This window comes from Podarcis melisellensis (assembly GCF_964234715.1).
Source record: "Podarcis melisellensis genome assembly, chromosome: 4".
NCBI classification, from domain to species: Eukaryota; Metazoa; Chordata; class Lepidosauria; order Squamata; family Lacertidae; genus Podarcis; species Podarcis melisellensis.
Genome location: NC_138531.1, coordinates 95,925,646 through 95,950,963, shown reverse-complemented (window position 1 = coordinate 95,950,963; position 25,318 = coordinate 95,925,646). Strand labels below are relative to the sequence as shown.

At 47.8% G+C, this 25,318-nt stretch overlaps 1 protein-coding gene across 9 annotated transcripts in view; it reads left to right on the top strand.

The window, feature by feature from the left end:
- EMSY (EMSY transcriptional repressor, BRCA2 interacting) overlaps window positions 1-21,591 on the top strand; it is a 46,396-nt gene extending 24,805 nt beyond the window's left edge. For 3 of the 9 annotated variants that reach the window (XM_081909563.1, XM_081909561.1, XM_081909562.1), the window contains 9 exons: window positions 1,237-1,435; window positions 3,742-3,906; window positions 5,182-5,337; window positions 7,962-8,021; window positions 10,021-10,167; window positions 10,833-10,987; window positions 12,408-12,989; window positions 16,338-16,844; window positions 19,811-21,591. In XM_081909563.1, the coding sequence (XP_081765689.1) occupies window positions 1,237-1,435; window positions 3,742-3,906; window positions 5,182-5,337; window positions 7,962-8,021; window positions 10,021-10,167; window positions 10,833-10,987; window positions 12,408-12,989; window positions 16,338-16,844; window positions 19,811-20,002 (2,163 nt within the window). In that variant the 3' untranslated portion in view covers window positions 20,003-21,591. Of the gene's footprint in view, window positions 1-1,236; window positions 1,436-3,741; window positions 3,907-5,181; window positions 5,338-7,961; window positions 8,022-10,020; window positions 10,168-10,832; window positions 10,988-12,407; window positions 12,990-15,728; window positions 15,827-16,337; window positions 16,845-19,810 lie in introns of those variants that run through there. The other 6 variants (XM_081909567.1, XM_081909565.1, XM_081909568.1 and 3 more) reach the window with 4 other exon arrangements.
- The last annotated feature ends 3,727 nt before the right edge of the window (window positions 21,592-25,318 follow it).

The following is a 25,318-nucleotide window of genomic DNA, read 5'->3' as shown; positions in this document are numbered from 1 at the left end:
ATGCTTAAGAACTTTGGGCGGGGGGGGGGTGGGGCAGGGCTAACATGTTTCACCACCAGCAGAAAAATAGCTTTTTAACTCTGCCTTGCTTTGGCGAGCAAGGCCTTCTCTGCGCACTGGGTCTGGGCTGTGGCCACTAGATCTCGTGGGAGCCTCCCTGGGCTTCTGGAGCCAGCGTATGGAGAAAGTCTTGCTTCCCCAGTAACGTGGAGAGCTAAACAGCTGTTTTTTGCCCAGTTTTCCTGCTGCAAAAAGAACTTTCAAGCTCTCTACCTTGCTTGTAGGATATCAACCAGCATCTTTCAGCTGTGTATGTTTGAAATCATTTTGTGTAGTCCATGGATTTTGCAACCTCCAGTTTTCCAGTACACAATTGCATTTTGAAGTTTGAGGCTTTGACTTAACTATGGGGCCAGTTCAGCTGTGCAATAATCATCATCATCATTTTGATTTATACCCTGCCCTCCCCAGCCAAGACCGGGCTCAGGGCGGCTAGCACCAGGTATAAAAACTGTTGAATAAAAGACAACTTAAAAACAAGATTAAAGTACAACATTAAAATGCAGCCTCATTTCAGTAGAAACTCAAATCAAAAACTTTTTGGGGATGAAAATGTCAAATCTTCACCAAGGCCAACTATCCAGACTAGTCCTACGTGGGCCAGGAAAAAACCAGGGAAGTCCCCAAATAGGAGTACCATCACAGAAGGAGAAAGGAAAGAGGGGAAGGGGATCAAGTTGATTCCAAGCCAAAGGCCAGGCGGAACAACTCTGTCTTACAGGCCCTGTGGAAAGAAATCAGATCCCACAGGGCCCTGGTCTCATGGGTCAGAGCATTCCACCAGGCCGGAGCCAGTGTTGAGAAGGCCCTGGCTCTGGTTGAGGCTAATCTGACTTCCTTAGGGCCCGGGAACTCTAGGGTGTTCCTATTTATGGACTGTATTTATATTCTTCCACTTTGATTGCTGAGGGCACAATCGGGAGAGATAAAGGGTGATGGAGAGCATTTCCCCCCTCCCACAAAAAAAGCCTTTCTAAAGAAAAGTCTGGAAAAAACGAAAGCCGAATCTTTAGTGGAATTAAACATATGTCTCTGTTTCTGTGGGGAGAACTGGGTCTGGGTCTTGTCCCACCCGGTGCCGGAATGTGGCCCCCAAGAACTTTGTTGGGGATAGCGTTGCCCTTGGTGTGAACAAATGTCCACCCCTGCTGTAAACTGTCCCCCCCTTCTTTTCAGGTCCTTATCAAGCCAAAGCCAGTGACCTTCCAGGCAACGGTTGTGAGTGAGCAGACAAGGCAACTGGTCACCGAAACCCTTCAGCAGGCTTCCCGGGTGGTAGAGGCAGGGAACGCTTTGCTGCCAGAGGTGAAAGAGGAGCCCCAGGCGTACACAGACAGCAGCTCTTCTTCAACAGAATCCTCACAGGGTTCCCAAGGTTAAACCTGCATAGATCTCCTAGCATAATGTGGCTTGGGTTGGTTTTTGTATTTTCCCGGAGGTTGCATCCCCAAGTTTTGGGGACTTCCGAGCTGAGACTAAATGATCCTAGTGGTTCCTTTGCAACTCAAAACGATTCTGTGGTTCAGACTTGGGGGCAGATTGGCCTTGGCTGGCCTCAAGAGATCGGCTTCTGAGCTCTGCATCCCCAACTGTTCTCCGTTCTCATAAGATGTATTTGATTAGGTTGTTAGTGCTCATCTGTCCGTGGAGTTAGAATCATAAAACTCTACGGCTTGGACAGTTCCCGTTGGTGGTCAGCTCCTTAGTCCCAGTTACCACCTTTCCTTAATCATAGCATGCAAGCACAGTGGCCTTAAAAGGACATGCAGCTCCATGCACACCCACAACAGAGCCCACGCACCTGCTAATGCAATAGTACTTAGAGACCCAGTGTGGTGTAGTGGTTAAGAGCGGTAGACTCGTAATCTGGTAAACCAGGTTCGCATCTCCGCTCCTCCACATGCAGCTGCTGGGTGACCTTGGGCTAGTCACACTTCTCTGAAGTCTCTCAGCCTCACTCACCTCACAGAGTGTTTGTTGTGGGGGAGGAAGGGAAAGGAGATTGTTAGCTGCTTTGAGACTCCTCAGGGTTGTGATAAAGCGGGATATCAAATCCAAACTCTTCTTCTTCTACTACTTGGTTTCCTCCTATTTCCGTCTTTGTCTGTGATCATTTTTGTAAGAAAACACTGCCTCCTAGATTGATGGCCAACAGGGAGCAGCAAAGTGCAAATTGGAGGAGGTGGGAAGAACAGCAGCTTTGACATCCCTGAAGTTATATGAAATTCGTTTTGAAGAGTTGGCACCCAACAAACTCCCAAGCTGTAAGATGGGCCTGTGGCTTAGCTAGGAGAAATATCAAAAGCAATTCTTTAGAGATGCCCCCTAAGTGCTGTCCAGACTGCGGAGAGAATAATTAGGTGCACTCTTCCCACCTTGGATCAAATCTATGCTTCCAAGTGCCATAAGAAAGCTGCAGAGATAGCGTAGGATAGTGTGCACCCCGGAAATGATCTTTCAGCTTCTGCCTTCTGGAAGAAGGTTCAGGGTTATAAAGACCAGGACTAGCCGCCTGAGAAACAATTTCTATCCAAATGTGATTTTGGTTTTAAATGCAGTGTAAGGAGTCTCTATGGGAGTATACAGTGGTGCCACGCAAGACAAAATTAATCCGTTCTGCGAGTCTCTTCGTCTTGCGGTTTTTTCGTCTTGCGAAGCATGGCTATTAGCGGCTTAGCGGCTATTAACGGCTTAGCGGCTTTAAGAAAAAGGAAACAAACTCGCAAGAACTCGCAAGACGTTTCGTCTTGCGAAGCAAGCCCATAGGGAAATTCGTCTTGCGGAACGACTCAAAAAATGGAAAACTCTTTCTCTTGCGCGTTTTTTGTCTTGCAAGGCATTCGTCTTGCGAGGTACCACTGTATTGTATTTAAAAATGGGGTATCAGAGTTTTTAGGGGGCTAGCCAGGTTGGGATAGCTGGGATAGCAGACTTGTTGGTTTTTGAATGTCTGATGTAGATTTTTTTCAATTTCGTTGTTCTGTATGGGACAATGACAATAGAGATAATTTTTTTCATCTAATGAAGCTGAACATTGGAAGATTCAGGGCAGATAAAATAATAGAACACACAGTGATGGCCACCACCTTGGATGGCTTTAAAAGACGATTAGACAGATTCATGGAGGAGAGGGCTATCGATGGCTGGAATACCAGTTGCTGGAAACTGCAGAAGCATAGACTGCACTTAAAGGGACGTGGGTGGCGCTGTGGGTTAAACCACAGAGCCTAGGACTTGCTGATCAGAAGGTTGGCGGTTCGAATCCCCACGACAGGGTGAGCTCCCATTGCCCGGTCCCTGCTCCTGCCAACCTAGCAGTTCGAAAGCACGTCAAAGTGCAAGTAGATAAATAGGTACCACTCTGGTGGGAAGCTAAACGGCGTTTCCGTGCGCTGCTCTGGTTCGCCAGAAGCGGCTTGGTCATGCTGGCCACATGACCCAGAAGGTGTACGCTGGCTCCCTCGGCCAATAAAGCGAGATGAGCGCCGCAACCCCAGAGTTGGCCACGACTGGGCCTAATGGTCAGGGGTCCCTTTACCTTTATTTAGATTGCACTTACACTCGAATCCTGCTCACAGGTTTTCCACAGGCATCTGTTTGGCTGTTGTGAAAACCGGATGCTGGACCGTTGGCCTGATCCAGCTGGCTCTCCTTACGATCTTATGTTCCTTTGTGCCTCAGATTCCCAGCCTGTGGTTCATGTCATTGCCTCCCGAAGCCAGGATTGGTCAGAACACGAAATTGCTGTGGACTCCAGCCCTACCATAATCTACCAGGACGTCTCCAGTGAATCCCAGTCTGCCACTTCGACAATTAAAGCGCTGTTGGAGCTCCAGCAGACAACAGGTGTGCGCTCTTGATCCCGGAGCGTCTGTGGCTCCCTTGCGTCAACTAACTTGCGTTTTTATTTCAGTGGCAGAAAAGGTCTTGGTCCTGTCTATGTGTGTTGCTCACCTCCTTTCCCTAGAGAGCCGGTGTGGCGTGGTGGTTAGATTGTCTGACTAGATTCTGCGGGACCAGGGTTCAAATCCCCACTCGGCCATGCAGCTCACTGAGTGACCTTGGGCCAGTCGCTACCTCTCAGCCTAACCTACCCCACAGGGTTGTTGTGGGGATTAAATGAGGAGACCCGAAAACCACGTACAGGCAACTCCCCATTTACACGGGGGTTATGTACTGAGGCACCGCATGTTTAAGTGAAATTGCGTATATTTGGAACACTGTTGAAAAAGCCCCAAAGCAACACATTCGCTCACTCCAAACCTCCTTGTTCAAGCTCCAACTCTCCACAGGCCTCAAGCGTCGGTGCAAAGGCTCCTGGGATTGCTAGATGCCGTTTAAGAGCTCTGCTCTTAAAAAGCAGAGACATCACCTTGCCGACAAAGGTTCGTATAGCTAAAGCTATGGTTTTCCCAGTAGTGATGTATGGAAGTGAGAGCTGGACCATAAAGAAGGCTGATCGCCGAAGAATTGGTGCTTTTGAATTATGGTGCTGGAGGAGACTCTTGAGAGTCCCATGGACTGCAAGAAGATCCAACCGATCCATTCTGAAGGAAATCAGCCCTGAGTGCTCACTGGAAAGACAGATTGTTAAGCTGAGGCTCCAATACTTTGGCCACCTCATGAGAAGGGAAGACTCCCTGGAAAGGACCTGATGTTGGGAAAGTTGGAGGGCACAAGGAGAAGGGGACGACAGAGGACGAGATGGCTGGACAGTGTTCTCAAAGCTACCAGCATGAGTTTGACCAAACTGCGGGAGGCAGTGGAAGATAGGAGTGCCTGGCGTGCTCTGGTCCACGGGGTCACGAAGAGTCGGACACGACTAAACAACAACAGATGCTGTTTTTGCACAATTTTTGCCCTTTTTGTGCTCTTTTAGGCCCGCTTTGCCCCTTTCGTGCCCCTTTGCAGCAATGCATGTGTGTGCAGTTGCGCATGAAAATGGGGAGTTGCCTGTACATCTCCTTGAATTACAAAGTGGCAAAGATATGCAATAAATAAATGAATAAATTTTTTGGCATGTGTTATTGGGGGCTTATGTGCTTTACTTAGTCTTGTGTCCAAAACAAAAAGCAACAACTGTGATCTCTGCTTTCCCCCCCCTCCTTTATGCCTGAGTAGTGAAGGAGAAATTGGAATCCAAGCCAAGGCAGCCAACGATTGATCTGAGCCAAATGGCAGTTCCCATCCAGATGACCCAAGAGAAGCGGCATTCTCCAGAAAGCCCCTCTATCGCCGTGGTGGAGTCAGAACTGGTTGCAGAATACATCACCACTGGTGAGTCACCTAGGAGACATGGGAGGGGGAGAAGGTCCTTGTGGGACTTCAAATATATATATATATATATATATATATATATATATATATATATATATATATATATATATATTGCAAGCAGGATGTGGAAATTTATTGAGCATCCATCCTGATTTAGAAGGTGTGCTATCCCTTGCTTTCCTTTGCATTCCCATCACTTTCCTTACTGCAAATAAAACAATCTCTTGGGGAAGCAGGTTTGATGCAGTAGAGCTCTGAATGAATGAGCAGGGCAGAGAGAGTAGATCAGGCACCCCCAAACTCAGGCCTCCAGATGTTTTGGGACTACAGTTCCCATCATCCCTGACCACTGGTCCTGTTAGCTAGGGATCATGGGAGTTGTAGTCCTAACACATCAGGAGGGCCGAGTTTGGGGGTGCTTGGAGTAGATTGTCACTGAAGAGTACATGATTAGCATGGAACTTGCTGCCACAGGTTGTGGTTATGGTGCTTGGTTTGGAGGAGGGATTAGAGAAATCCTTGGCAGAAGAGAAGTTGCATCAATTGCTAGTAGCCATGATAGCTAAATGGAATTTCAATATTTAAAGGCAACCTGCCTGAGGACGCGGGTGGCGCTGTGGGTTAAACCACAGAGCCTAGGACTTGCCGATCAGAAGGTCGGCGGTTCGAATCCCCGCGATGGGGTGAGCTCCCATTGCTCGGTCCCTGCTCCTGCCAACCTAGCAGTTCCAAAGCACGTAAAAAGTGCAAGTAGATAAATAGGTACCACTCTGGCAGGTAGGTAAACGGCATTTCCGTGCGCTGCTCTGTTTCGCCAGAAGCGGCTTAGTCATGCTGGCCACATGAGCTGTACGCCGGCTCCCTCAGCCAATAAAGCGAGATGAGCGCCGCAACTGGACCTAATGGTCAGGGGTCCCTTTACCTTTACCTTTTTACCTGGGGACAAACGTAAAGAGGACTGTTGCTTTAATGCTTTGCTTGTGGGCTGGTTATCCACTTTGGGGCAGAGAATGAAGGTCTTCCTAGGCCTTGTGGTCTGATCAGCAGGGCTGCTGTTCATAGAATCATAGAGTTGGAAGAGACCACAAGGGCCATCGAGTCCAACCCCCTGCCAAGCAGGAAACACCATCAGAGCACTCCTGTTAAATTCTTACTTCTGAGCGCTCACAGATCTTGGGAAGAAGAAAGTGCCAACTCTGGGGAGTGGCTAGAGAGAATAGTTGGGACGCAATTTGTACTACGGCTCCATCTTAGAGCCTGCAGCTGAACCATGTTCAGGAATTAGTGGAGCTTCTGAGTAAATGCAGAGTGCCTCTCTCACTACCCACACTTGATCCCCTCCAAGAAAAAGGGGGACAACCAACTCCCAACTCTAGGATTTGGAAGTACTGTGAAGGCCTCTCCATTTCCCATCCCTTCTTCATGCCTAGCAGGTCCTGTTTTTGCCTGGCTTTATGGATTGTATTTGGGAATGAGGGAGTCTCCAAGGTGTGTATCTGGGAAGGTTGTAGGTGGCTGCTTTTCTCAGCTGCTGTATGTCTCCCCTCTCGCCCACTCTCCCTCTCACACACACCCCTGCCTAAATAATGGAGCCTGTGGAATAGCTTGCCACAGATTCTTGTCAAACAGAACCATAGAGATGTCAGCATCGCCCTTCAGCCAGTACCACCAACTGGACTCATGCACTTCAGCCCCGACTGGGCTAGATGAGCTGGGCAGCACTTCCAGAGACCACCTTCTGGACAGGAACAGGTCAAAGTGCTGTGGACTCACAGCTTAGAGTTGTGAGCACCGGATTCACTTCCACAAGAAGACAGTCATCGCACAGCAGAGTACAGCAGAGTCTAGCAGAGTATATAAATGACTTGGAGAGCAGCTCTGTAGAATAACTTCTTTTATTCTATCTACAACTATATACAGAGCTTAATGAGGTCTAAGCATAAATGAATGCTGCACTACACTGAGTGTCTGCAGCTGCTCTTAGCAGCAATCTTATCTATACACACGATCTCTAACACTCAGTCTCTCTCTCTCCGACACACTGACTGACTGACTGACTGACTCTTTGATGTGGTGCTGGGGCAGAATAAGTAGAGAAGCAGAACACGCCTCCTTCTCACTGGAGAATCACCAGACTCATCAGGAGATTCTTGGACATGGGAGGGGTGAAATCTCCTCAAGAATTGTAGAGTTTGGTGGGAGCCAAAGCTTGAGCCCAACCCCCTGCAATGCAGAGCAGTTGATGTCTGCCTCCTTAACGCTCGAAAATTTCCTTGGCGGCTGTATAGCCTACCCTTCCTCTCCACTTCATGGCTTGACTCCTGCAGAACGTGTGCTGAAGCTGGCATTGGATGTTAGATTAGATGTAGGTTAGTCTTCGTTCTGATCTAGCCGGCGCTCTGGTTGCATTTGAGGAACATTTTGCAACACGCTGGTTGCAGCACTCGCTCTGCATGCAGAAGGTCCCAGGTTTAAGCTCCAGCATCTGCAGTTGGGCTGGGGAAGACTCCTGTCCTGGACAGATCACAATAAATAGTTGGTTTTGCTTTAGAGCAAGCGCTGGCTGGAGATGAGCAGAGCAAATCGCCTCTTCTCATATCTCTAACATCTTTGTCTATCTGCAGACTCAGGAAGACAGCACTGTATTCCTTCACATTCGGAAGAATACCTCCAAAGCCACATAGGTTAGATGTTTTATTTCTAAAAGACATTAACAAAATTTATAGACTGTTCTGGAGGCCCTTGGGGTGACCTTATACAGCATGGAAGTGCTGGTGTGCATCAGCTTTGGGATCCGTTATTTTATCTGGATCAGTACACTAGTTTCCAATTTTTTATTTTAGAGGTGAAACTCAAAAAATTAGAATATCGTGGAAAAGTTCCTTTCTTTCACTAATTCAACTTCAAAGGTGAAACTAATATATGAGATAGACTCATGACATGCAAAGTGAAATATGTCAAGCCTTGATTTGTTCTACTGGTGAAACTCGAAAAATTAGAATATCGTGGGAAAGTTTCTTGATTTCTGTAATTCAACTTAAAAGGTGAAACTCATATATGAGATAGACTCATGACATGCAAAGCAAGATATGCTAAGTCTTTCTTTGTTATCATTGTGATGATCATGGCGTGCAGCTGATGAAAACCCCAAATTAACCATCTCAGAAAATTAGAATATTCAATGAAATCAGCAAAACAAGGATTGCAAATAGAGCAAGATTGGATCTCTGAGAAGTAGAAGCATATCTCGCTTTGCATGCCATGAGTCGATCTCATATGTTAGTTTCACCTTTTAAGTTGAATTACTGAAATCAATAAACTTTTCCACAATATTCTAATTTTTCGAGTTTCACCTGTATTTTTTACATTGGGAAGCTTTGCTCAAATGCTTATAGATTAGCAGTTTGAAGTCTCCAGTTGATTGTATTGGCTGTTGGTTCTGACAGCTGCTACTGTCAACCACGGACACTTCATTTTAGCCTTTCTGTGGTAGCAGAGAGAACAAGAACGTTGCCGTGACTACTTGTTCCTCTGCACCATTGCAAAAAGCGAAGAAAAGCCTGGCAAGGAGTGGGCAAGCATGTGACTGATGGCTCTAAGGCAGCAGTTCTTAACCTGTGGGTCCCCAGATGTTGTTGAACTACAACTCCCATCACCCCTATCTAGCAAGGCCAGAGCTCAGGGATGATGGGAGTTGTAGTCCAACAACATCTGGGGACCCACAGGTTGAGAACCACTGCTCTAGGGTCTGGAAGGAAGCTTTCTGTGGGTGACTGTAGCAGTTGTCAGAATTGACAGCTTCCAATAGTCATCTGGAGGCTTCTGACCACATAGAGGCTTGTTCACAAGGCATCTATGTAAACTACGTAACTGGGGAAGAGGCGTGGAGATGGTCTGGATCTTAGCCTGGGCAAATTCCTAGGTAACTGTTGCTGGATTTTAATAAGCCTATTGATTTCCCACACTTCCTTTGAAGATTTAGGACTGCATTTTTCTTCTCTCTCACTGGAGTGTGCCAACAAATTACTCGTTGGTTGTTGTTGTTTTTTAAAGCATAACTGCTGGGCTTTTGCCTACTCACAATGATTAACCAGGATTCCTTGTGAGTTTCTTGGTGTACAGAATATTCTGCGGGGGCAGAGTTATTTAAAGCCATTACTCAAGAGGGAGTAATTGTGCCATTGACTTGTGACATTGCTGTGATACAGAAGATGATAGAAAAGAACCAAAACTTGGCACCTTTAACCAGGACGAGTCCACAGGGTTCTTGGTAGGCATCTGGTTGGCCACTGTGAGAACAGGATGCTCAGCTAGTTGGATCTTTGACCTAACCCAGCTGCCAGGCCCTTCTTAATATTGTGTTATCCACTTGTGTGTATTTGCACAGGCTGTTAAGAATGTGGTTTTGTTCCTAACCCTTACTAGTGCATAGGCTTTTGGAAGACACCTTGTACGTTCACTTGAACTGCAAAGTACGGGGAAACGAGACATTCTGACGGGGACTTGGTTTTCCTGAGCCTTCAGAAGCCTTCACCTGTTCTGGGGATAGCGGTGGAAAACCAGCTTGCAACCTTTCTGTCAAGCTCCACTGTGACTCAAAGGACTCAGCAGGAGGAGACTTGGAATCCCAGGGCAGGGAGCGGATTTGGCCCCATTCCACCCACCCTTTGCTTTTCTCCGTAGGAATGAACAAATGGCCAAGAACAATTGGCCATAAGAACATAAGAAGAGCCTGCTGGATCAGGCCAATGGCCCAAGTAGTGCCGCACTCTGCTCTTACAGTGGCCAACCAGATGCTCGTTATGGGAAACGCGCAAGCAGGATTCAAACGCAAGTGCCCCCTCTCCCCTTCTGTGGTTTCCAGCAACTGGCATTCAGTAGCATCCCTGCCTCCCGGCCGTGGTGGCAGAGCAATAACCATCATGGCTAGTAGCTGTCGACAACCCTCTTTTCCATTTATAGTGGGTGAAGTTAAAGCTCCGCAGGTGGGGTCAACAATGCATCAAGGACAGTCTCTGCTGACGGAGATCCCCTGGGTGTGTCTGTGCACGTAGGAGAAAGGTGCAGGCTGGGATCCTTGCAGTGTACAACCCCACTCCGTGCAGTACTCTTTGGCATTCTTGAGCAAGTTTTGGAACGTGGTGGCCGCTTAGAAGCGGTGCTCTCTGTTCCTTCCTGCCCCACCCGCCCCTTCCAGATCTACACTGTCAATTTAGGTGACATTCCCCACCTGCCTGTAGCTGTACATCAGCCTTCACCAGCCCTGGGGAGTTGTAGTTCAAAGCACTTAGAGGCAAAGGCTGATCCACGTCCCTTTGACCCCAGCATGTAAGACTAGCACTGCTGCTGAACACACTTACTTTAAATCTCACCAGTTTTTCCATGGCTTCATGAGAATTCCAGTGGAGCAGGCAGCTTTGTGACGCACCCTGAGAGGCTACCGTTGACCTTTTTCTTCCTTCCTTCCTGCCCTTCCTTCCCTTTCTCACTTCCAGTTAGCCACCGGTCCCAGCCTCACCAGCAGTCCTCCCAGCCCCAGCGGACTCTGCTGCAGCACGTGGCTCAGTCCCAGACAGCAACGCAAACGTCGGTCGTGGTGAAATCCATCCCAGCCTCCTCCACGGGCGCCATCACCCACATCATGCAGCAGGTCAGTAACTGTCTCTCCAACGCAGCCTTTTTTCGATCCAGAGAGGTTCCTGTGATTGGGCCTCCGGTATCTAGCTGTGTTTCCCCTCTTGAGGGGTTGATGCTAGAGATTTGGAAACTCCCTCCACGGAGAAGCTAATACAGTGGTACCTTGGTTCTCAAACGCCTTGGTACTCAAACAACTTGGAATCCAAACACTGCAAACCCAGAAGTAAGTGTACTGGTTTGCAAGCATTTTTTTGGAAGCCGAACATGCTCCATTTTGAGTGTTATGCTTCCAATTTGAGTGCCACACTTCTGTTTTGAGTGTTACACTGAGGTCTGTCTAGTTTTGCTATTTATTTTGTGTTTTTCTGGCTCTTTTTGTTTTGTTTTTATTACTGTGTGGAACTCAGTTCAGCTACAGATTGATTGATCGTGCAACGGCAGTACATTGTTTATCGCTTTCATTTTATGGGTCACTGGTCTCATTAGATGGTAAAATTCATGTTAAAATGCTGTTTTAGGGGTTGTTTTTAAAAGTCTGGAATGGATTAATCCTTTTTGCATTACTTTCTATGGGAAAGCGCGCCTTGGTTTTGGAACACTTTGGTTTTGGAACGGACTTCCAGACCGGATTAAGTTTGAGATGGAAGTTACCACTATAATAATAATAATACCCCTTACATACACATTTAAAAGACCACAGATTTTTCAATCAGCCAAAACTTTAGGAGAAAATGAATGTTTTTGCCTGGCACCTAGGGGTACAGTAAGGATCGCACCAGGCAGACATCCCTGGGGAGAGCATTCCAGACAGGGAGTCAGCTCAGAAAAGATCCATTCTCGTGTTGCCACCCTCCAGACATCTCATGGAGGAGGCACGTGAAGAAGGACCTCAGTGTCAGGAGTTCAGCCTACACTTGAGTAGGGCCCTGGCAGAGACACATGCCCGACTGGCATGTTCCCTCCCTACTGGTCGATCGTTCGGGAGCTTCAAAAGCATTTTTCTGCCCGAACATCGCAGCGACCGATGCCAACAGACATCGGCACACTTAGGGATCCGCAGAGTCTTCGCAGTTGCGTAACAGACCTCAGCAACTCAGCATTTTGGCTAATCTACTTTATTTACACATAAACACACACGGAACACTGCAACATGGCTCCCTCTCTCTCTAGCACCAGACAGCAAAGAGAAAAAGGACAATAGTCCCACTTCACGGAACACAGTAACGCAAACATCCTGTCTCCGTTACTTCCCACTCTGTGAAGTCAAAACATACACCGTCATGTGAAAGACAATAATCCCAGGACTGCAATCATGGAGCAGGAATTCTAACACTCAGATCATAATTGCAGGGTCCAGGCTGGTTCATACGGGGAGTGGTATCCCGTAAGAATGCATTGAACACTGACGTCTTTTCTCCTTTGTGTGCGTCAAGGCCCTGAGCAGCCACACGGCCTTCACCAAGCACAGCGAGCAGCTGGGGACAGAGGAAGGGGAGGTCGAGGAGATGGACACCTTGGACCCCCAGACGGGCCTCTTCTACCGCTCGGCGCTGGTGCAGGCACAGAAGCAGCAGAAGCTGAGCCAGCCGCCCCAGCTGGAGCAGACGCAGCTTCAGGTCAAGACCCTCCAGTGCTTCCAGGCCAAACAGAAGCAGACCATCCACCTCCAGGCAGAACAGCTGCCCCACAAGCTGCCCCAGATGCCCCAGCTCTCCATACGGCACCAGAAGCTGGCCCCGCTGCCGCAGGAGCTGGCTCAGCCCAAGCTGGATGCCCCGCAGGCGGCAGCACCGCCCCCTCCTCCTCCCCACCACCCCATAGCCCGCGAGAGGCAGCTGCCCACCTTGGTGGCCCAGCCCCAGCAGACGGTGGTCCAGGTCCTGGCCGTCAAGACCACCCAGCAGCTGCCTAAACTGCAGCAGGCGCCCACCGCCCAAAAGATCTACGTCCAGCCCCAGCCGCCCCAGGGACAGATGCAGCTTTCCACCCCTCCCGAGAAGCAGACGGCAAGCCAGGTAAAGGACTCGGGGCGCTGGGGGTACCGCGAGGGGTTGGGGGGGGAGAATTCCACTTGCCTTGAGGGCCCCATGGTAGCTGCCATGTCGAACAGTGGGGGAAAAAGACAGTCACGTAACCAAGAAATTACACAAAGCAAAAAAAAAATTACCACGAAAATCCCTGGAACGAGAAGTACCGTATTTTTTGCTCTATAAGTCACACCAGCCCACAAAATGCACCTAGTTATTGGAGGAGGAAAACAAGAGGAAAAAAAATTCTGAATCTCAGAAGCCAGAACAGCAAGAGGGATCGCTGCGCAGCGAAAGCAGCAATCCCTCTTGCTGTTCTGGCTTCTGGGATAGCTGCGCAGCCTGCATTCGCTCCATAAGATGCACACACATTTCCCCTTACTTTTTAGGAGGGGAAAAGTGAGTCTTATAGAGCAAAAAATACGGTAATCGACTATAGAAAAACAAAAAAAAAATAGACCTGAATTAAACAAAGACTTTATGAGATGCCGGCTACAAAACTCGTTTCACTGAACTAATCTGTTTCCTCAGAAGGAAATAAAGAAATTTTAAGTGAGATCAAACAGGCTCAAGAGCAGGGCTGAAAATGCTTCCTCGAGTTTACAAAAAAGGTATAAAAACCTCAATGATAAGTTTTAAACAGCCCTATTCAAGAGAATCCAGCAGTAGTGATAAGAAATTGAGGTTTTAAAGTTTCAAACAAACTCAAAAAGCAGGGCAGAAACTCAAAAACGTTTTAAACATGAACCTTATTTAAGAGAACCAAGCAGTAGAAATAAGAAATTCAGTTTGCTTTTTTATTTCCTTCTGAGGAAACTGGTTAGTTCAGTGAATCGAGTTTTGTAGCCGGCATCTCGTAAAGTCTTTGTTTAATTCTAGTTTATTTTTTGATTTTTGTTATTCTATAGTCGATTACTTATCTTTTCAGGGATTTTCACGGTAATTTCTTTTGTTGAACAGAGCAGCCACCGTCTACTCCTGCCAATGGCCGCCACTTGGTAGCACTCATATGATTTGCCTGTGAGGAGGTTGAGGCTTTGGTGAGGACAGAGCTAAGGGGCAGAGAATCAATGGCAAATATATAGGGCCTTTGAGGCTTTCCGCGCTTGTGCTCCCGTTCCCAAGCGCCCTTCCCTCTGCTCTTACAATTTTTATTACAATACAGTCGTATCTTTCGCAGGGGGTTGTGTCCAAGGGTTCCAACTAAACCCCCAAACCGCCTGAACTCAGACCCTTAGAGCCGTCTCATGTCTGGCAACTTGGGGCGGGTGGGAGACAGAGAGTGTGCCCAGCACTGCCAGAGCCCAGGCCTTTCAAGCAAGTCTTGCCCTCCAAGCAAAGCAGAGAGGCTAAACACTCTTTTTGTTCCATGCAAACCCAGGGCAGAAAAAGCTTTTAAGCTCTCCGCCTTGCTTCAGATATCCGCCATCTTCAAATAGCTAAAGGGTTGTCACATGGAAGAGGGAACCAGCTTGTTTTCTCCTGCTCTGGACGAAAGGATTCAAACCAATGGCTTCATGTTACAAGAAAGGAGATTCCGACTAAACATCAGAAAGAACTGTTCAAACAGTTAGAGCTGTTAAGACACTGGAACGGTCTCTCTTGGGAGGTTGCGGACTCTCCTTACAGGTTTTTAAGCAAAGGTTAGATGGCCAGCTGCCATAGATGCTTTAGCTGAGATTCCTGCATTGCAGGTTCCCTTCCAACTCTATGATTCTATGCTTGGGGGGCAAGGCCTATTCGGTGTGCCCACTCTGGAATGCTGGCGATAATAATAATAATAATGTTTTATTTATATCCAGCCGAAGCCGGGCTCAGAGCGGCTAACAACAATAAAAGTAACACAGCGATGCTCATTTGAGATCTTGCCGGATCTCAGGTAGCTTTACAGGACATTGAGAGCCTCCCATAATCCATGCTCCAAGAGGGTTTCCCCCCCCCCCCTCCATCACAAAAACAAGGCAGAGAGCTTCACATCCCTTTCTGTGGCAGGGAAGCCCAAAAGAACTTTTAAATGCTCCACCTTGCTTGGAGCACAGTTTCAAACCTTGCTTGGTTGCACGGCTCCACCTTGCTTGGTTGCACGGTTTCAAACAACCCGCCTTTAGTGGTAGAAATTGTGCAGGTTAAATGCACATAACTTGCGATCGTTCTGTATGTACGATGACTTCTCTCCTCCAAGGAGCACAAGGTAGATTTCTTGGTTCTTGTCCCCATTTTATCCTCGCTACAGCCCTGTGAGGTAGCATAGGAAGAACATAGAAAGCTGTCTTATATGCAGTCAGACCGTGGGTCTCCCTAGCTCAGCATTGACAGACATGACTGACAGAAGCTCTCTGTGGTTTCAGAGGTCTCTCTGAGCCCTACCTGGGAATGCTGCTTGGGATTTAAATTGGGAGCTTTGGCATGCAAGGCAGCTGATCTGAGCTGTGACCCTTAGGCTGAGGGAGTGTCTGGCTCCAAGGTCACCCATTTAACTTCATAGTTGCGCGGTGATTAAGCTCACATTTAAGCTATGCTGTGTCAGGAGTGTATTTTTTGAAAGTCAGAGCTGGGTGCAAGGAAGGAGCAAGACTCCTCTCTGTGCTAGGAAGAGAAGCCCCGCCAGGCTAGTGATTTCTATTAGTTTCAGAGGCTTTCTAAATACAGATCTTTTGCAACTGCCATTACATGGACCGATTTCCTGATTTTATTTCATTTTCACTTTTGTTTTGTTCTTCTTTTTAGGTATAAAGTTATTGATTTCTGTCCCCGTAATACCTTTTTTTGTTAATTTCTGTGGAACGTAAAGACGAAGGCCCGGCGGCACTCTAAGGACCTCCATTGTACGTCTTCCTTTGTCGTTTTACATCACCCTCAGCTTAGTAAAAACTGCTTTCTCTGAGAAGAGCAAACCTCCTTTTCCTTGGGGAAGGGCGCAAAACCACGAAGGGGAAACCAAGGAAAAATGAATCGGCAGACAAAAACATGTATCGATTGCCATAGACGCTTAGGGGCAAAAAGTCACTCCTCTCTTTTTAAAACTGGCTCTCTGAGCCTTTTGAGGTGGGGGTAGGGGTGGAATTGAGCAGGGAAATGCTTTGGGGGGTGTAAATCCCAAAGGAATACGGGACTGCGGGTTGTAGATGCCTAAGCAAGGCACCTCGCAGTCTGAAAGCCTCTCCTGCCTCTTAACTTATTATCCCCCCTTACGTTTCTATGGATTATTCTGTCTCACAACACTTTTGACTTTCAAAATCACGCCCCCGTTGCTGGTGTCTGTCATTTAGGTTTAAGTAGCGCCATCCATGCTGCCAACCTGCCTGTAACGTGCATAAAACCCCTTTTAATTCCCAGGTGCACCAGCCCATCATAACCCAAGGATCCTCTGTTACAAAGATAACCTTTGAAGGCCACCAGCCGCCCACCGTCTCCAAGGTGACCAGCATCAGCGCGGTGCCCAAGCTGGCGCCGCCCCTTCCGAACCTCTTTCCCGCCCAGGTGTCCGCAAAGACGGCGGTGGCGGACATTTTGAAAATGTCCATGATGGAAGCCCAGATCGACACCAGCGTGGACCGCGTGGCGGCGGACCCGCCAAACAGCAAGGCCTCCCCCGCTGCTGGTGGGCCGCCCGGCGAAGCGGAATCTGTGCCCGCCTCCGTGCTAAGAGTGGCCACGGTCGGGATGGCAGCGTCGGTCCTCCAGCAGACCAAGCGCCTGGACTCTGCCTCGAGCCCCCCTGCTGTCAGGCTGCCCTTGCCAGAGAGGAAGCAGGGCACCCCGGCTGCCGGCAACCACTTCATTCGCATCCAGAACATCGCCCCAAAGAAAGTGGAGGAGATTCCTGCGGAGATCTTGATCCAGGTAAACTGGGGGGAGAGAAAAGATAAATTTAAGGAACCGCAGAAAGAGGAGGAAGGAAGTCACGTTTTAAAATGTCAGAATGATTGTAAAATCAGTGGAATGTATACAGTGGTACCTCGGGTTACATAGAATCATAGAATCATAGAGTTGGAAGATACGTGTCAGGGAACTGCCATCGGAGCCAGAGGTGGAGGGAAGGCTCCAGAGCGATGCTGGAGAGGGTCCCAGCAGTGAGAGAGGCAGCCCATCTGCTGGGGAAGGAAATCAGCGTAACACCAGGGGTGAAGGGGGGCAGATGGGGGAATCGGAGAGAAGGCTCCAGGACTCTTCACCGGAGACCAGTGGGGAGAGCATGGGTACTCCGCTGCCCACACCCTCCCTGCGCAGAAGACTTCTGCGCAGGGAGAGTAGGAGGAGACTTGGCGTCAAAGAACTGTTTTGCTGGAAGAAGTTCAAGAAACGCCCACTGACGGATTCTGCCAACGACTGAGACAGCCACGAAGTGAAAGGCTGTCCAGACAGAAAGGGTTCTACCAGGTAACCTAGCCAGGAGTGGCGGCAACTTACGCACGAGCAACCCCCTAGAACCATTACAATACGCTTTAGGTTACAGACTCCGCTAACCCAGAAATAGTACCTCGGGTTAAGAACTTTGCTTCAGGATAAGAAAAGAAATTGTGTGGCGGCGGCACAGTGGCAGCGGGAGGCCCCATTAGCTAAAGTGATGCTTCAGGTTAAGAACAGTTTCAGGGTAAGAACAGACCTCCGGAACGAATTAAGAACTTAACCTGAGGTATCACTGTACAGTGGTACCTCAGGTTACAAACGATTCAGGTTGCAAACTCTGCTAACCTGGAAGAGTTATCTCGAGTTGAGAACTTTGCCCCAGGAAGGGAATGGAAATCGTGTGCCAGCAGCAGCAAAAGACCCCATTAGCGAAATCACACCTCTAGTTAAGAACAGTTTCAGGTTAAGAATGGACCTCCGGAACGAATTAAGTTCATAACTAGAGGTACCACTGTGTATCTGAGAAGTATAAATTTTAAAAAAATTTAAAAAGAAAGCTGTCACAAAAAGTGCCTTTAAGCTCTCTTTGCCTTGCTCCCCTTTAATTTTTAATTTTTATTTTTTATTAAAGGTTTTCTTGTTTTACAGAAGTATGTGTAATGTCTCTCCTATTTTTTCCATGTAACATTTTTACGAATCAGTTTCATTTGTTGAGACATTAGGAAGAAAGGGTGCGGGGGGGGGGGGGAGATGGGTGAGGATGGGGTCGGGTGACTATGCTTCTATTTTGCTTAATGTATGTAGGGTTTGGTGTCAGCGTTCCTCTTGCAGGTTCTCTGCTGTTCATTTGTGTTCCTTTGGTGGTGAGAGAGGTTGGGGTTAGCCTATGGTGTGGTTGTTTGTTTGTGATTGGCTGTGGTGGTCTTTGTTTTCATGTGTGAGTGGGGTGGGTGGGTGTTTTGGATCAGGTTAGCCATATTGATTTGTATGCTGTTGGTGGATTATTGTCATTGTCTTGTTGGGCTGTGTATGTGATAAAGGGGAGCCATACCGGGGTAAAGGTGTCTTCTTCTGTTTGTCCCCGTGTCAGTTTCAGTTTATTGGTTAACTTTTCTAGTAGGGCAGTTTCCCATACTATTTGGTACCATTGGTCCATGCTCACTCCTGACAGGTCTCTCCAGTGTCTGGTTATGGTGTTCTTTGTGGTATGAATGGGCATTGTTCTCTTTGAAGATGTTTAGTAAGGCCAATTCTGGGGTGATGTCTACTGATAATAATAATAATAATTTTTTTATTTATACCCCGCCCTCCCCAGCCAAGGCCGGGCTCAGAGCGGCTTACAAGCAATAATAAAAACAAGATGAATGATTACAACTTAAAAACAAAAATAAAATACAACATTAAAATAATGGAACATTAAAATATTAAAATGTAGCCTCATCACAGGAGGAGAAGGAAAAGAAAGAAAGAAAGAAAGAAAGAAAGAAAGAAAGAAAGAAAGAAAGAAAGAAAGAAAGAAAGAAAGAAAGAAAAAGAGAGGGAGGGAATCAAATTGGCTCCAAGCCAAAGGCCAGGCGGAACAACTCTGTCTTACAGGCCCTGCGGAAAGAAATCAGATCCTGCAGGGCCCTGGTCTCATGAGGCAGAGCGTTCCACCAGGCCGGAGCCAGAGTTGAAAAGGCCCTGGCTCTGGTTGAAGCCAATCTAACTTCTTTAGGGCCTGGGACCACTAGGGTGTTGTTATTGATGGACCTTGAGGCTCTCCGTGGGGCATACCAGGAGAGGCGGTCCCGTAGGCTTAGTTGGTGCATGCTCTGGTTATCTCCCACTTGGACTACTGCAATGCGCTCTATGTGGGGCTACCTTTGAAGGTGAGCCGGAAACTACAACTAATCCAGAACGCGGCAGCCAGACTGGTGACTGGGAGCGGCCGCTGAGACCATATAACACCGGTCTTGAAAGACCTACATTGGCTCCCAGTACGTTTCTGAGCACAATTCAAAGTGTTGGTGCTGACCTTGAAAGCCCTAAACGGCCTCGGAGCATCTCCACCCCCATCTGAAGGAGCATCTCCACCCCCATCATTCTGCCTGGACACTGAGGTCCAGCTCTTAGGGCCTTCTAGCGGTTCCCTCCCAGCGAGAAGCCAGTTACAGGGAACCAGACAGAGGGCCTTCTCGGTAGTGGCACCCACCCTGTGGAACGCCCTCCCACCAGATGTCAAAGAGAACAACTACTACCAGACTTTTAGAAGACATCTGAAGGCAGCCCTGTGTAGGGAAGCTTTTAATGTTTGATGTGTTACTGTATTTTAATATTTTGTTGGAAGCCGCACAGAGTGGCTGGGGAAGCCCAGCCAGATGGGCGGGGTATAAATAATAAATAATTATTATTATTATAGTTATTTTACATATTTCTCGTATGCCTGTTAATGCACAGTTTCCCTCCTCCTTTTCCAGACGATCCCTCAGTTTTCCGTGGCCTGCCATTCCACCTCCAACGTGGTTGTGGAGCCCAGTGGCCTACTCGAACTCAACAACTTCACCAGCCAGCGCCTCGACGAGGAGGAGACCGCAATGGAACAGGACCTCGACAGCGGCAACGAGGACGGGACCGAGCCCAGCCCAATGCAGAGCTCCGAACACTCGTAGCGTGTCTGGGATGCCGGCGTGCACTTTAAAAGGATGCCGGTCCCTGGAAGGCGAAGCAAAGACTCGGCTGCTGGTGTCGAAGACTCCCTTGTAGTATTCTCCAGAAGCACTTTTTTGGGGGGCTCGCCAAGCATCAGGGCGCTGGCGGAGAACAGCGGTGATCGCGAAACGATTTCGGAAGTAGATGGTGTTGCCGCGCCGGTTTAGCCGTACGACAGTGGGAATGTAATTTTTTTTTTTTCAAGCAAAGACAAACACGCGGCGGTTTTTATTTCTTAAAGGTGTCACCGAAGTTTTTGTTGCTACGACGTTCTGGACCGGCTGCTAAAAACGTTCTTAGTTGGAAACAGCAGCAGCGCTCTCCGTTTGTAGTTGAATGAAACTCCCATCGCAAGATGTTTGTAATTTTATTTTATTTTTTTAAAACGTAGCATGCCTAGGTCCTTTGGTGCTGGGAAAGCACTTAAGAAATTTTGTCTGGTGTGTGTTGTGGCTTCCCTGCACTGATGTGCCATTTTATTTTCAAATAAGCTTATGAAGATCGGCCACTTCTAAACACAAAGCAGTATTGTCCAGGAACACTCAGGATCACAGGGAAAACACGCTGCGAGTAGATCCTCTTGCTGGATCAGACACAAAGAAATCACATTTCTTCCGGGCATAGATGAGATCGTCCCACATTTAAAGTTATTTTTATTTATTCAAAATAGGAAAACCTGAAGAGAGAATTCCAGCTTCACGCTCCTTGGTCCTGTTAAACAGGCCCAGCAACCTCAATACTTTCTTTTCTTTTTTGTAAAGAGAAACGGTTTGATCTTCAAGCTGCAGGGTGGGAGAAATACGTCTCAAAAACAGAACAAAGGGCATTGATAATCCGGAGGGGAACTGTGTTGTGGGTTGTGACATTCAGACATTTCTTTTGTTCTTATGTGCTTTTTTTTCTTTTTTAAAAAGAGGAAATTTAATTATGACTGTTAAGAGACTTTACAAAGAAAGAAAAAACACCTTAAAATTACTGACCTTTTGTTGTTTCCGAGATGATCCTTTTCCAAGCCTTACCATTTTTGTTTGCACAACAAATAATACAATTTTTTTAAAGGTGTGTGTGTTGCGTCGACTGAATCAACCGTAGTAAAAAGTAAGAAACGGTCTGTACAGCTTAGTAATGAAGACGTTGCTTTTTTTAAGAAAAAGAAAAAGAAAAGAAAGAACTGTATATAGGAACTGGTTTTTTAACGTGATGGTTTTTTTTGTATAGATTTCATTATAAATAAGCATTTTTGATGTATCCTGTATATACATATCAGTTGAACTGCCCTGTTTTTTTTGGTGCTGAAATACTACTTCAAGTAGATATCCTCTGAAGGCTCTAATACAACTTGTGTCAAATATTTTCTAAATGGTGATTTTAGTGTTTTGTAATTAAATGGCCGCTTGAGAGAACACTCCGGGAAGTGAAGTATGATAACCGAAAACGTTCTGTTGTCCATTTAAGCATCTTGTATCTGTGTGTATTGCTTGGCCCTCCCCTCCAGGTGGCACTGTTGACCATTCCTTGTTAACATCTCTATAAAAAGTCAACCATGCTCTCCCCTGTTGCGATAATCCTCCTTATTGCTCTAGGACAGGGGAAGAACACAGAGGGAGAGGGCTGTTGATGTCTACTAGGCATGAGGGCTACATCCTGCATCCACATCCGCTGGAAACCACAGGAGGGGAGAGGGCTCGTGTTTGAATCGTGCTTGTGACATTCCCCCCAGTCATCTGGTTGGCCGCTGTGAGAACAGGATTCTGGAACAGATGGGACATTTGCCTGATCCTGCGGGGCTCTTCTCATGTTCTTATGCAGGGGCCAGCAAACTTTTTCAGCAGGGGGCCAGTCCACTGTCCCTCAGACCTTGTGGGGGGCCGGACTATATTTTGGGAGGGAAATGAACGAATTCCTATGCCCCACAAATAACCCAGAGGTGCATTTTAAATAAAAGCACACATTCCACTCATGTAAAAACACCAGGCAGGCCCCACAAATAACCCACAGATGCATTTTAAATAAAAGCACACATTCTACTCATGTAAAATTCCCGGACCATCCACGGGCTGGATTGAGAAGGTGATTGGGCTGGATCCGGCCCCCAGGCCTTAGTTTGCCTACCCATGTTCCTATGAAAGAGAGATTGGTCAGAGCTCCTTGTGAGTCTGGGTGTGCTTCTTTCAATAAGAAACCGCAGCTTCTCCTTCAGATGCTGTTGAGGCTTCCCCTAGAACCCATGAAAGCTCTCAACACCCACACATGCACATACGCTCGCTGCCCCCTTGGTCATGAGAGCAGCTACCTTTGTTCTCCCCCTGAAAGTACATAGAGATGAAAGAGGAAGTTTGGAGAGAGTGGCCCTCCTTCCCTCTTCCTCTTTTAGCTGTATTCACTTTTTGAGGCTCACATCGGTTCTCCTGGATTCCACTTCTGCGGAGATCCCTCAGAAAATCGAAGCCCGTGCATCTACCCAGCATGGTCTCTTGGGGGAGAGTGGCCGATCGGGCAGGGTTTGGGGGACGGACCCTGAAACCCCAAGTTGGCCCGTAAGCCTAAAAAAGATGGCAACCCAATGTAAAGAATTGGACAGATTGGGCTGGAGAGGGAGGGATGAGATAAAAGCAAAGTGAAAGCTTTGCGAAATGTATGGGCAGGGAAAGGTTATTGGCGAAAGGAAATAGAGATGTGATGGACCTTTTCAAATAGGAGGCTAGTTCAGTCTATGGACGCAGGTGGCGCTGTGGTCTAAACTACAGAGCCTAGGGCTTGCTGGTCAGAAGGTTGGCGGTTCGAATCCCCACGACGGGGTGAGATCCTGTTGCTCCGTCCCTGCTCCTGCCAAGTTTGAAAGCACGCCAGTGCTAGTAGATAAATAGGTACCACTCCGGCAGGAAGGTAAACGGCGTTTCCGTGCGCTGCTCTAGTTCGCCAGAAGCGGCTTAGCCATGCTGGCCACATGACTCGGAAGCGGCCAGTAAAGCAAGATGAGCGCCACAACCCCAGAGTCGACTGCGACTGGACCTAATGGTCAGCGGTCCATTTACCTTTAGTTCTGTCTAAAGTGTAGATCAGTTGATTCCACAATGCAGGACCTGGTATTGTCAAGCAGAAGCCAGGGCCCCACTGTCTTGGTGGAATCCACTGCTGGTGCTTGTGTCTCGTCCTGATCCCTTTTCCAAGTTGGTCTCCAAACCCCTTTCTTCCAGTGACCCACTCTTCAACATCTGGCAATTACTTTTCAGTGCCCAGCCAATCCCGACAGCAGATTTTATGTATTCTTCTAATACATCATCATCATTATTATTTTGGCGCTGTGTTTGTTGTGGCCACCTTATCCTAAAATAACACGATCATGCTGGTATTAGGTACTTTTGGCTGAGACTGAAATTCTTTCATTGTCCTACATTGTGCCAAAGATACTCCAGTTTTCCTACCTCCGTTTAAATCAGTGTCTTCTCTCAACACCACCCACGCTGTTCACCGCAGGGCCCCTCGCGATGCGTGGACTTTTGTCTTCTGTCTCTCCCCCGGTTGCAGCCTTTCTCAGGAAACCGGAATCAGCATAGCCAAAAGCAAAACAAAACCCCCTCCACTCTTGCAACTGCTAAACCCGAGTTGTGTAGGCAGGCTTGAAAAGAAGAGGTGTCTTCTTAAGGAAGAACAGCCGCCTTATCTGCTGGCTGCAAAACAGCGTCTATTTTATTTTTAAAAGGCTGGCTCCGAAATCACTTCGCCTTGCATGCAGCGCTATGAGAAGTTCATTTGCACCCTGTGTGGACGCAGTTCAATAAGCTGTACAGTGGTACCTCGGGTTACGTCCGCTTCAAGTTACATACGCTTCAGGTTACAGACTCCGCTAACCCAGAAATAGTACTTCAGGTTAAGAACTTTGCTTCAGGATGAGAACAAACCGTGCTCCGGCAGCAGCAGGAGGCCCCATTAGCTGAAGTGGTGCTTCAGGTTAAGAACAGTTTCAGGTTAAGTACAGACCTCCGGAACAAATTAAGTACTTAACCCGAGGTACCACTGTAATTGTTTTCTGCTGCTGAGTGTTCAATAGGTTTGCAGGAGTCTCCAACCTTTCTCGGGCCTGGGAGCTGTGGCACGTTTGGAAATTTAAAACAGTTGCTGGCACCACAAAATAAGCGTTTTGCAGAAGAGGAACTAGCGACTATCACAATCTTCCTCACCTCACAAAGAGGCAGTAGAGTCTGGCCCATAGTGTGGCACAGCCAAATTAAGTCTCTCTTAGCTAGTGCCTACTTGCTCTGCCTTCTTACTTTCAACCAATCTAGGGGGTCACGCTGTCTACACTTCCATACCCTCCAACACGATGTGGCCCAAATCTGGGAAGCCATCTTCCGGGTCTGAAATGCCATGCGAGTCACGTGACCTGTTCGAGATCATGGACCCGGAAATAATCACGCTTTTTTCAGGACAAGATGTCGCTCCAAAATCTTGCTAGAGCAAGGCGCCCAAGAATGGTTGCCGTTCCCTTGCAGGGAAAAATGGGATGTCCCAGCTTTTCCGGGCAGTTAACGGGGATGCATTTGTTTGTCTCAAGACTGGGAAGCACGGGTCTGAGTGGTTTTTTGCTTTTACCATGCCTTCTAGGCTCAGGACTGAGCAGTTCGCTCAGGAAAACCCGCTCTCTAGTGATAAGAAGCAGAGACATCACCTTGCCAACAAAGTTCCGTATAGTTAAAGCTAGGGTTTTCCCAGTAGTGATGTATGGAAGTGAGAGCTGGACCATAAAGAAGGCTGATCACCGAAGAATGGATGCTTTTGAATTATGGTGCTGGAGGAGACTCTTGAGAGTCCCATAGACTGCAAGAAGATCCAACCGATCCATTGTGAAGGAAATCAGCCCTGAGTGCTCACTGGAAGGACAGATCGTGAAGCTGAGGCTCCAAGACTTTGGCCACCTCATGAGAAGACTCCCTGGAAAAGACCCTGATGTTGGGAAAGATGGAGGGCACAAGGAGAAGGGGACGACAGAGGACAAGATGGTTGGACAGTGTTCTCGAAGCTACCGGCATGAGTTTGACCAAACTGTGGGAGGCAGTGGAAGACAGGAGTGCCTGGTGTGCTCTGGTCCGTGGGGTCATGAAGAGTCGGACACGACTAAACGACTAAACGACTAAACAACAACAACAGTGATAAATCTGAGCAAATGTCAACCTGGAGGAAACCCATTGACGTTTGCTCCGATTCAGCAATAAAGATCGGTTTTCTCTGGAGGGAAACAACGGGGCAAGGGCAAATCTGGGTGAGCTCTCAGCGTT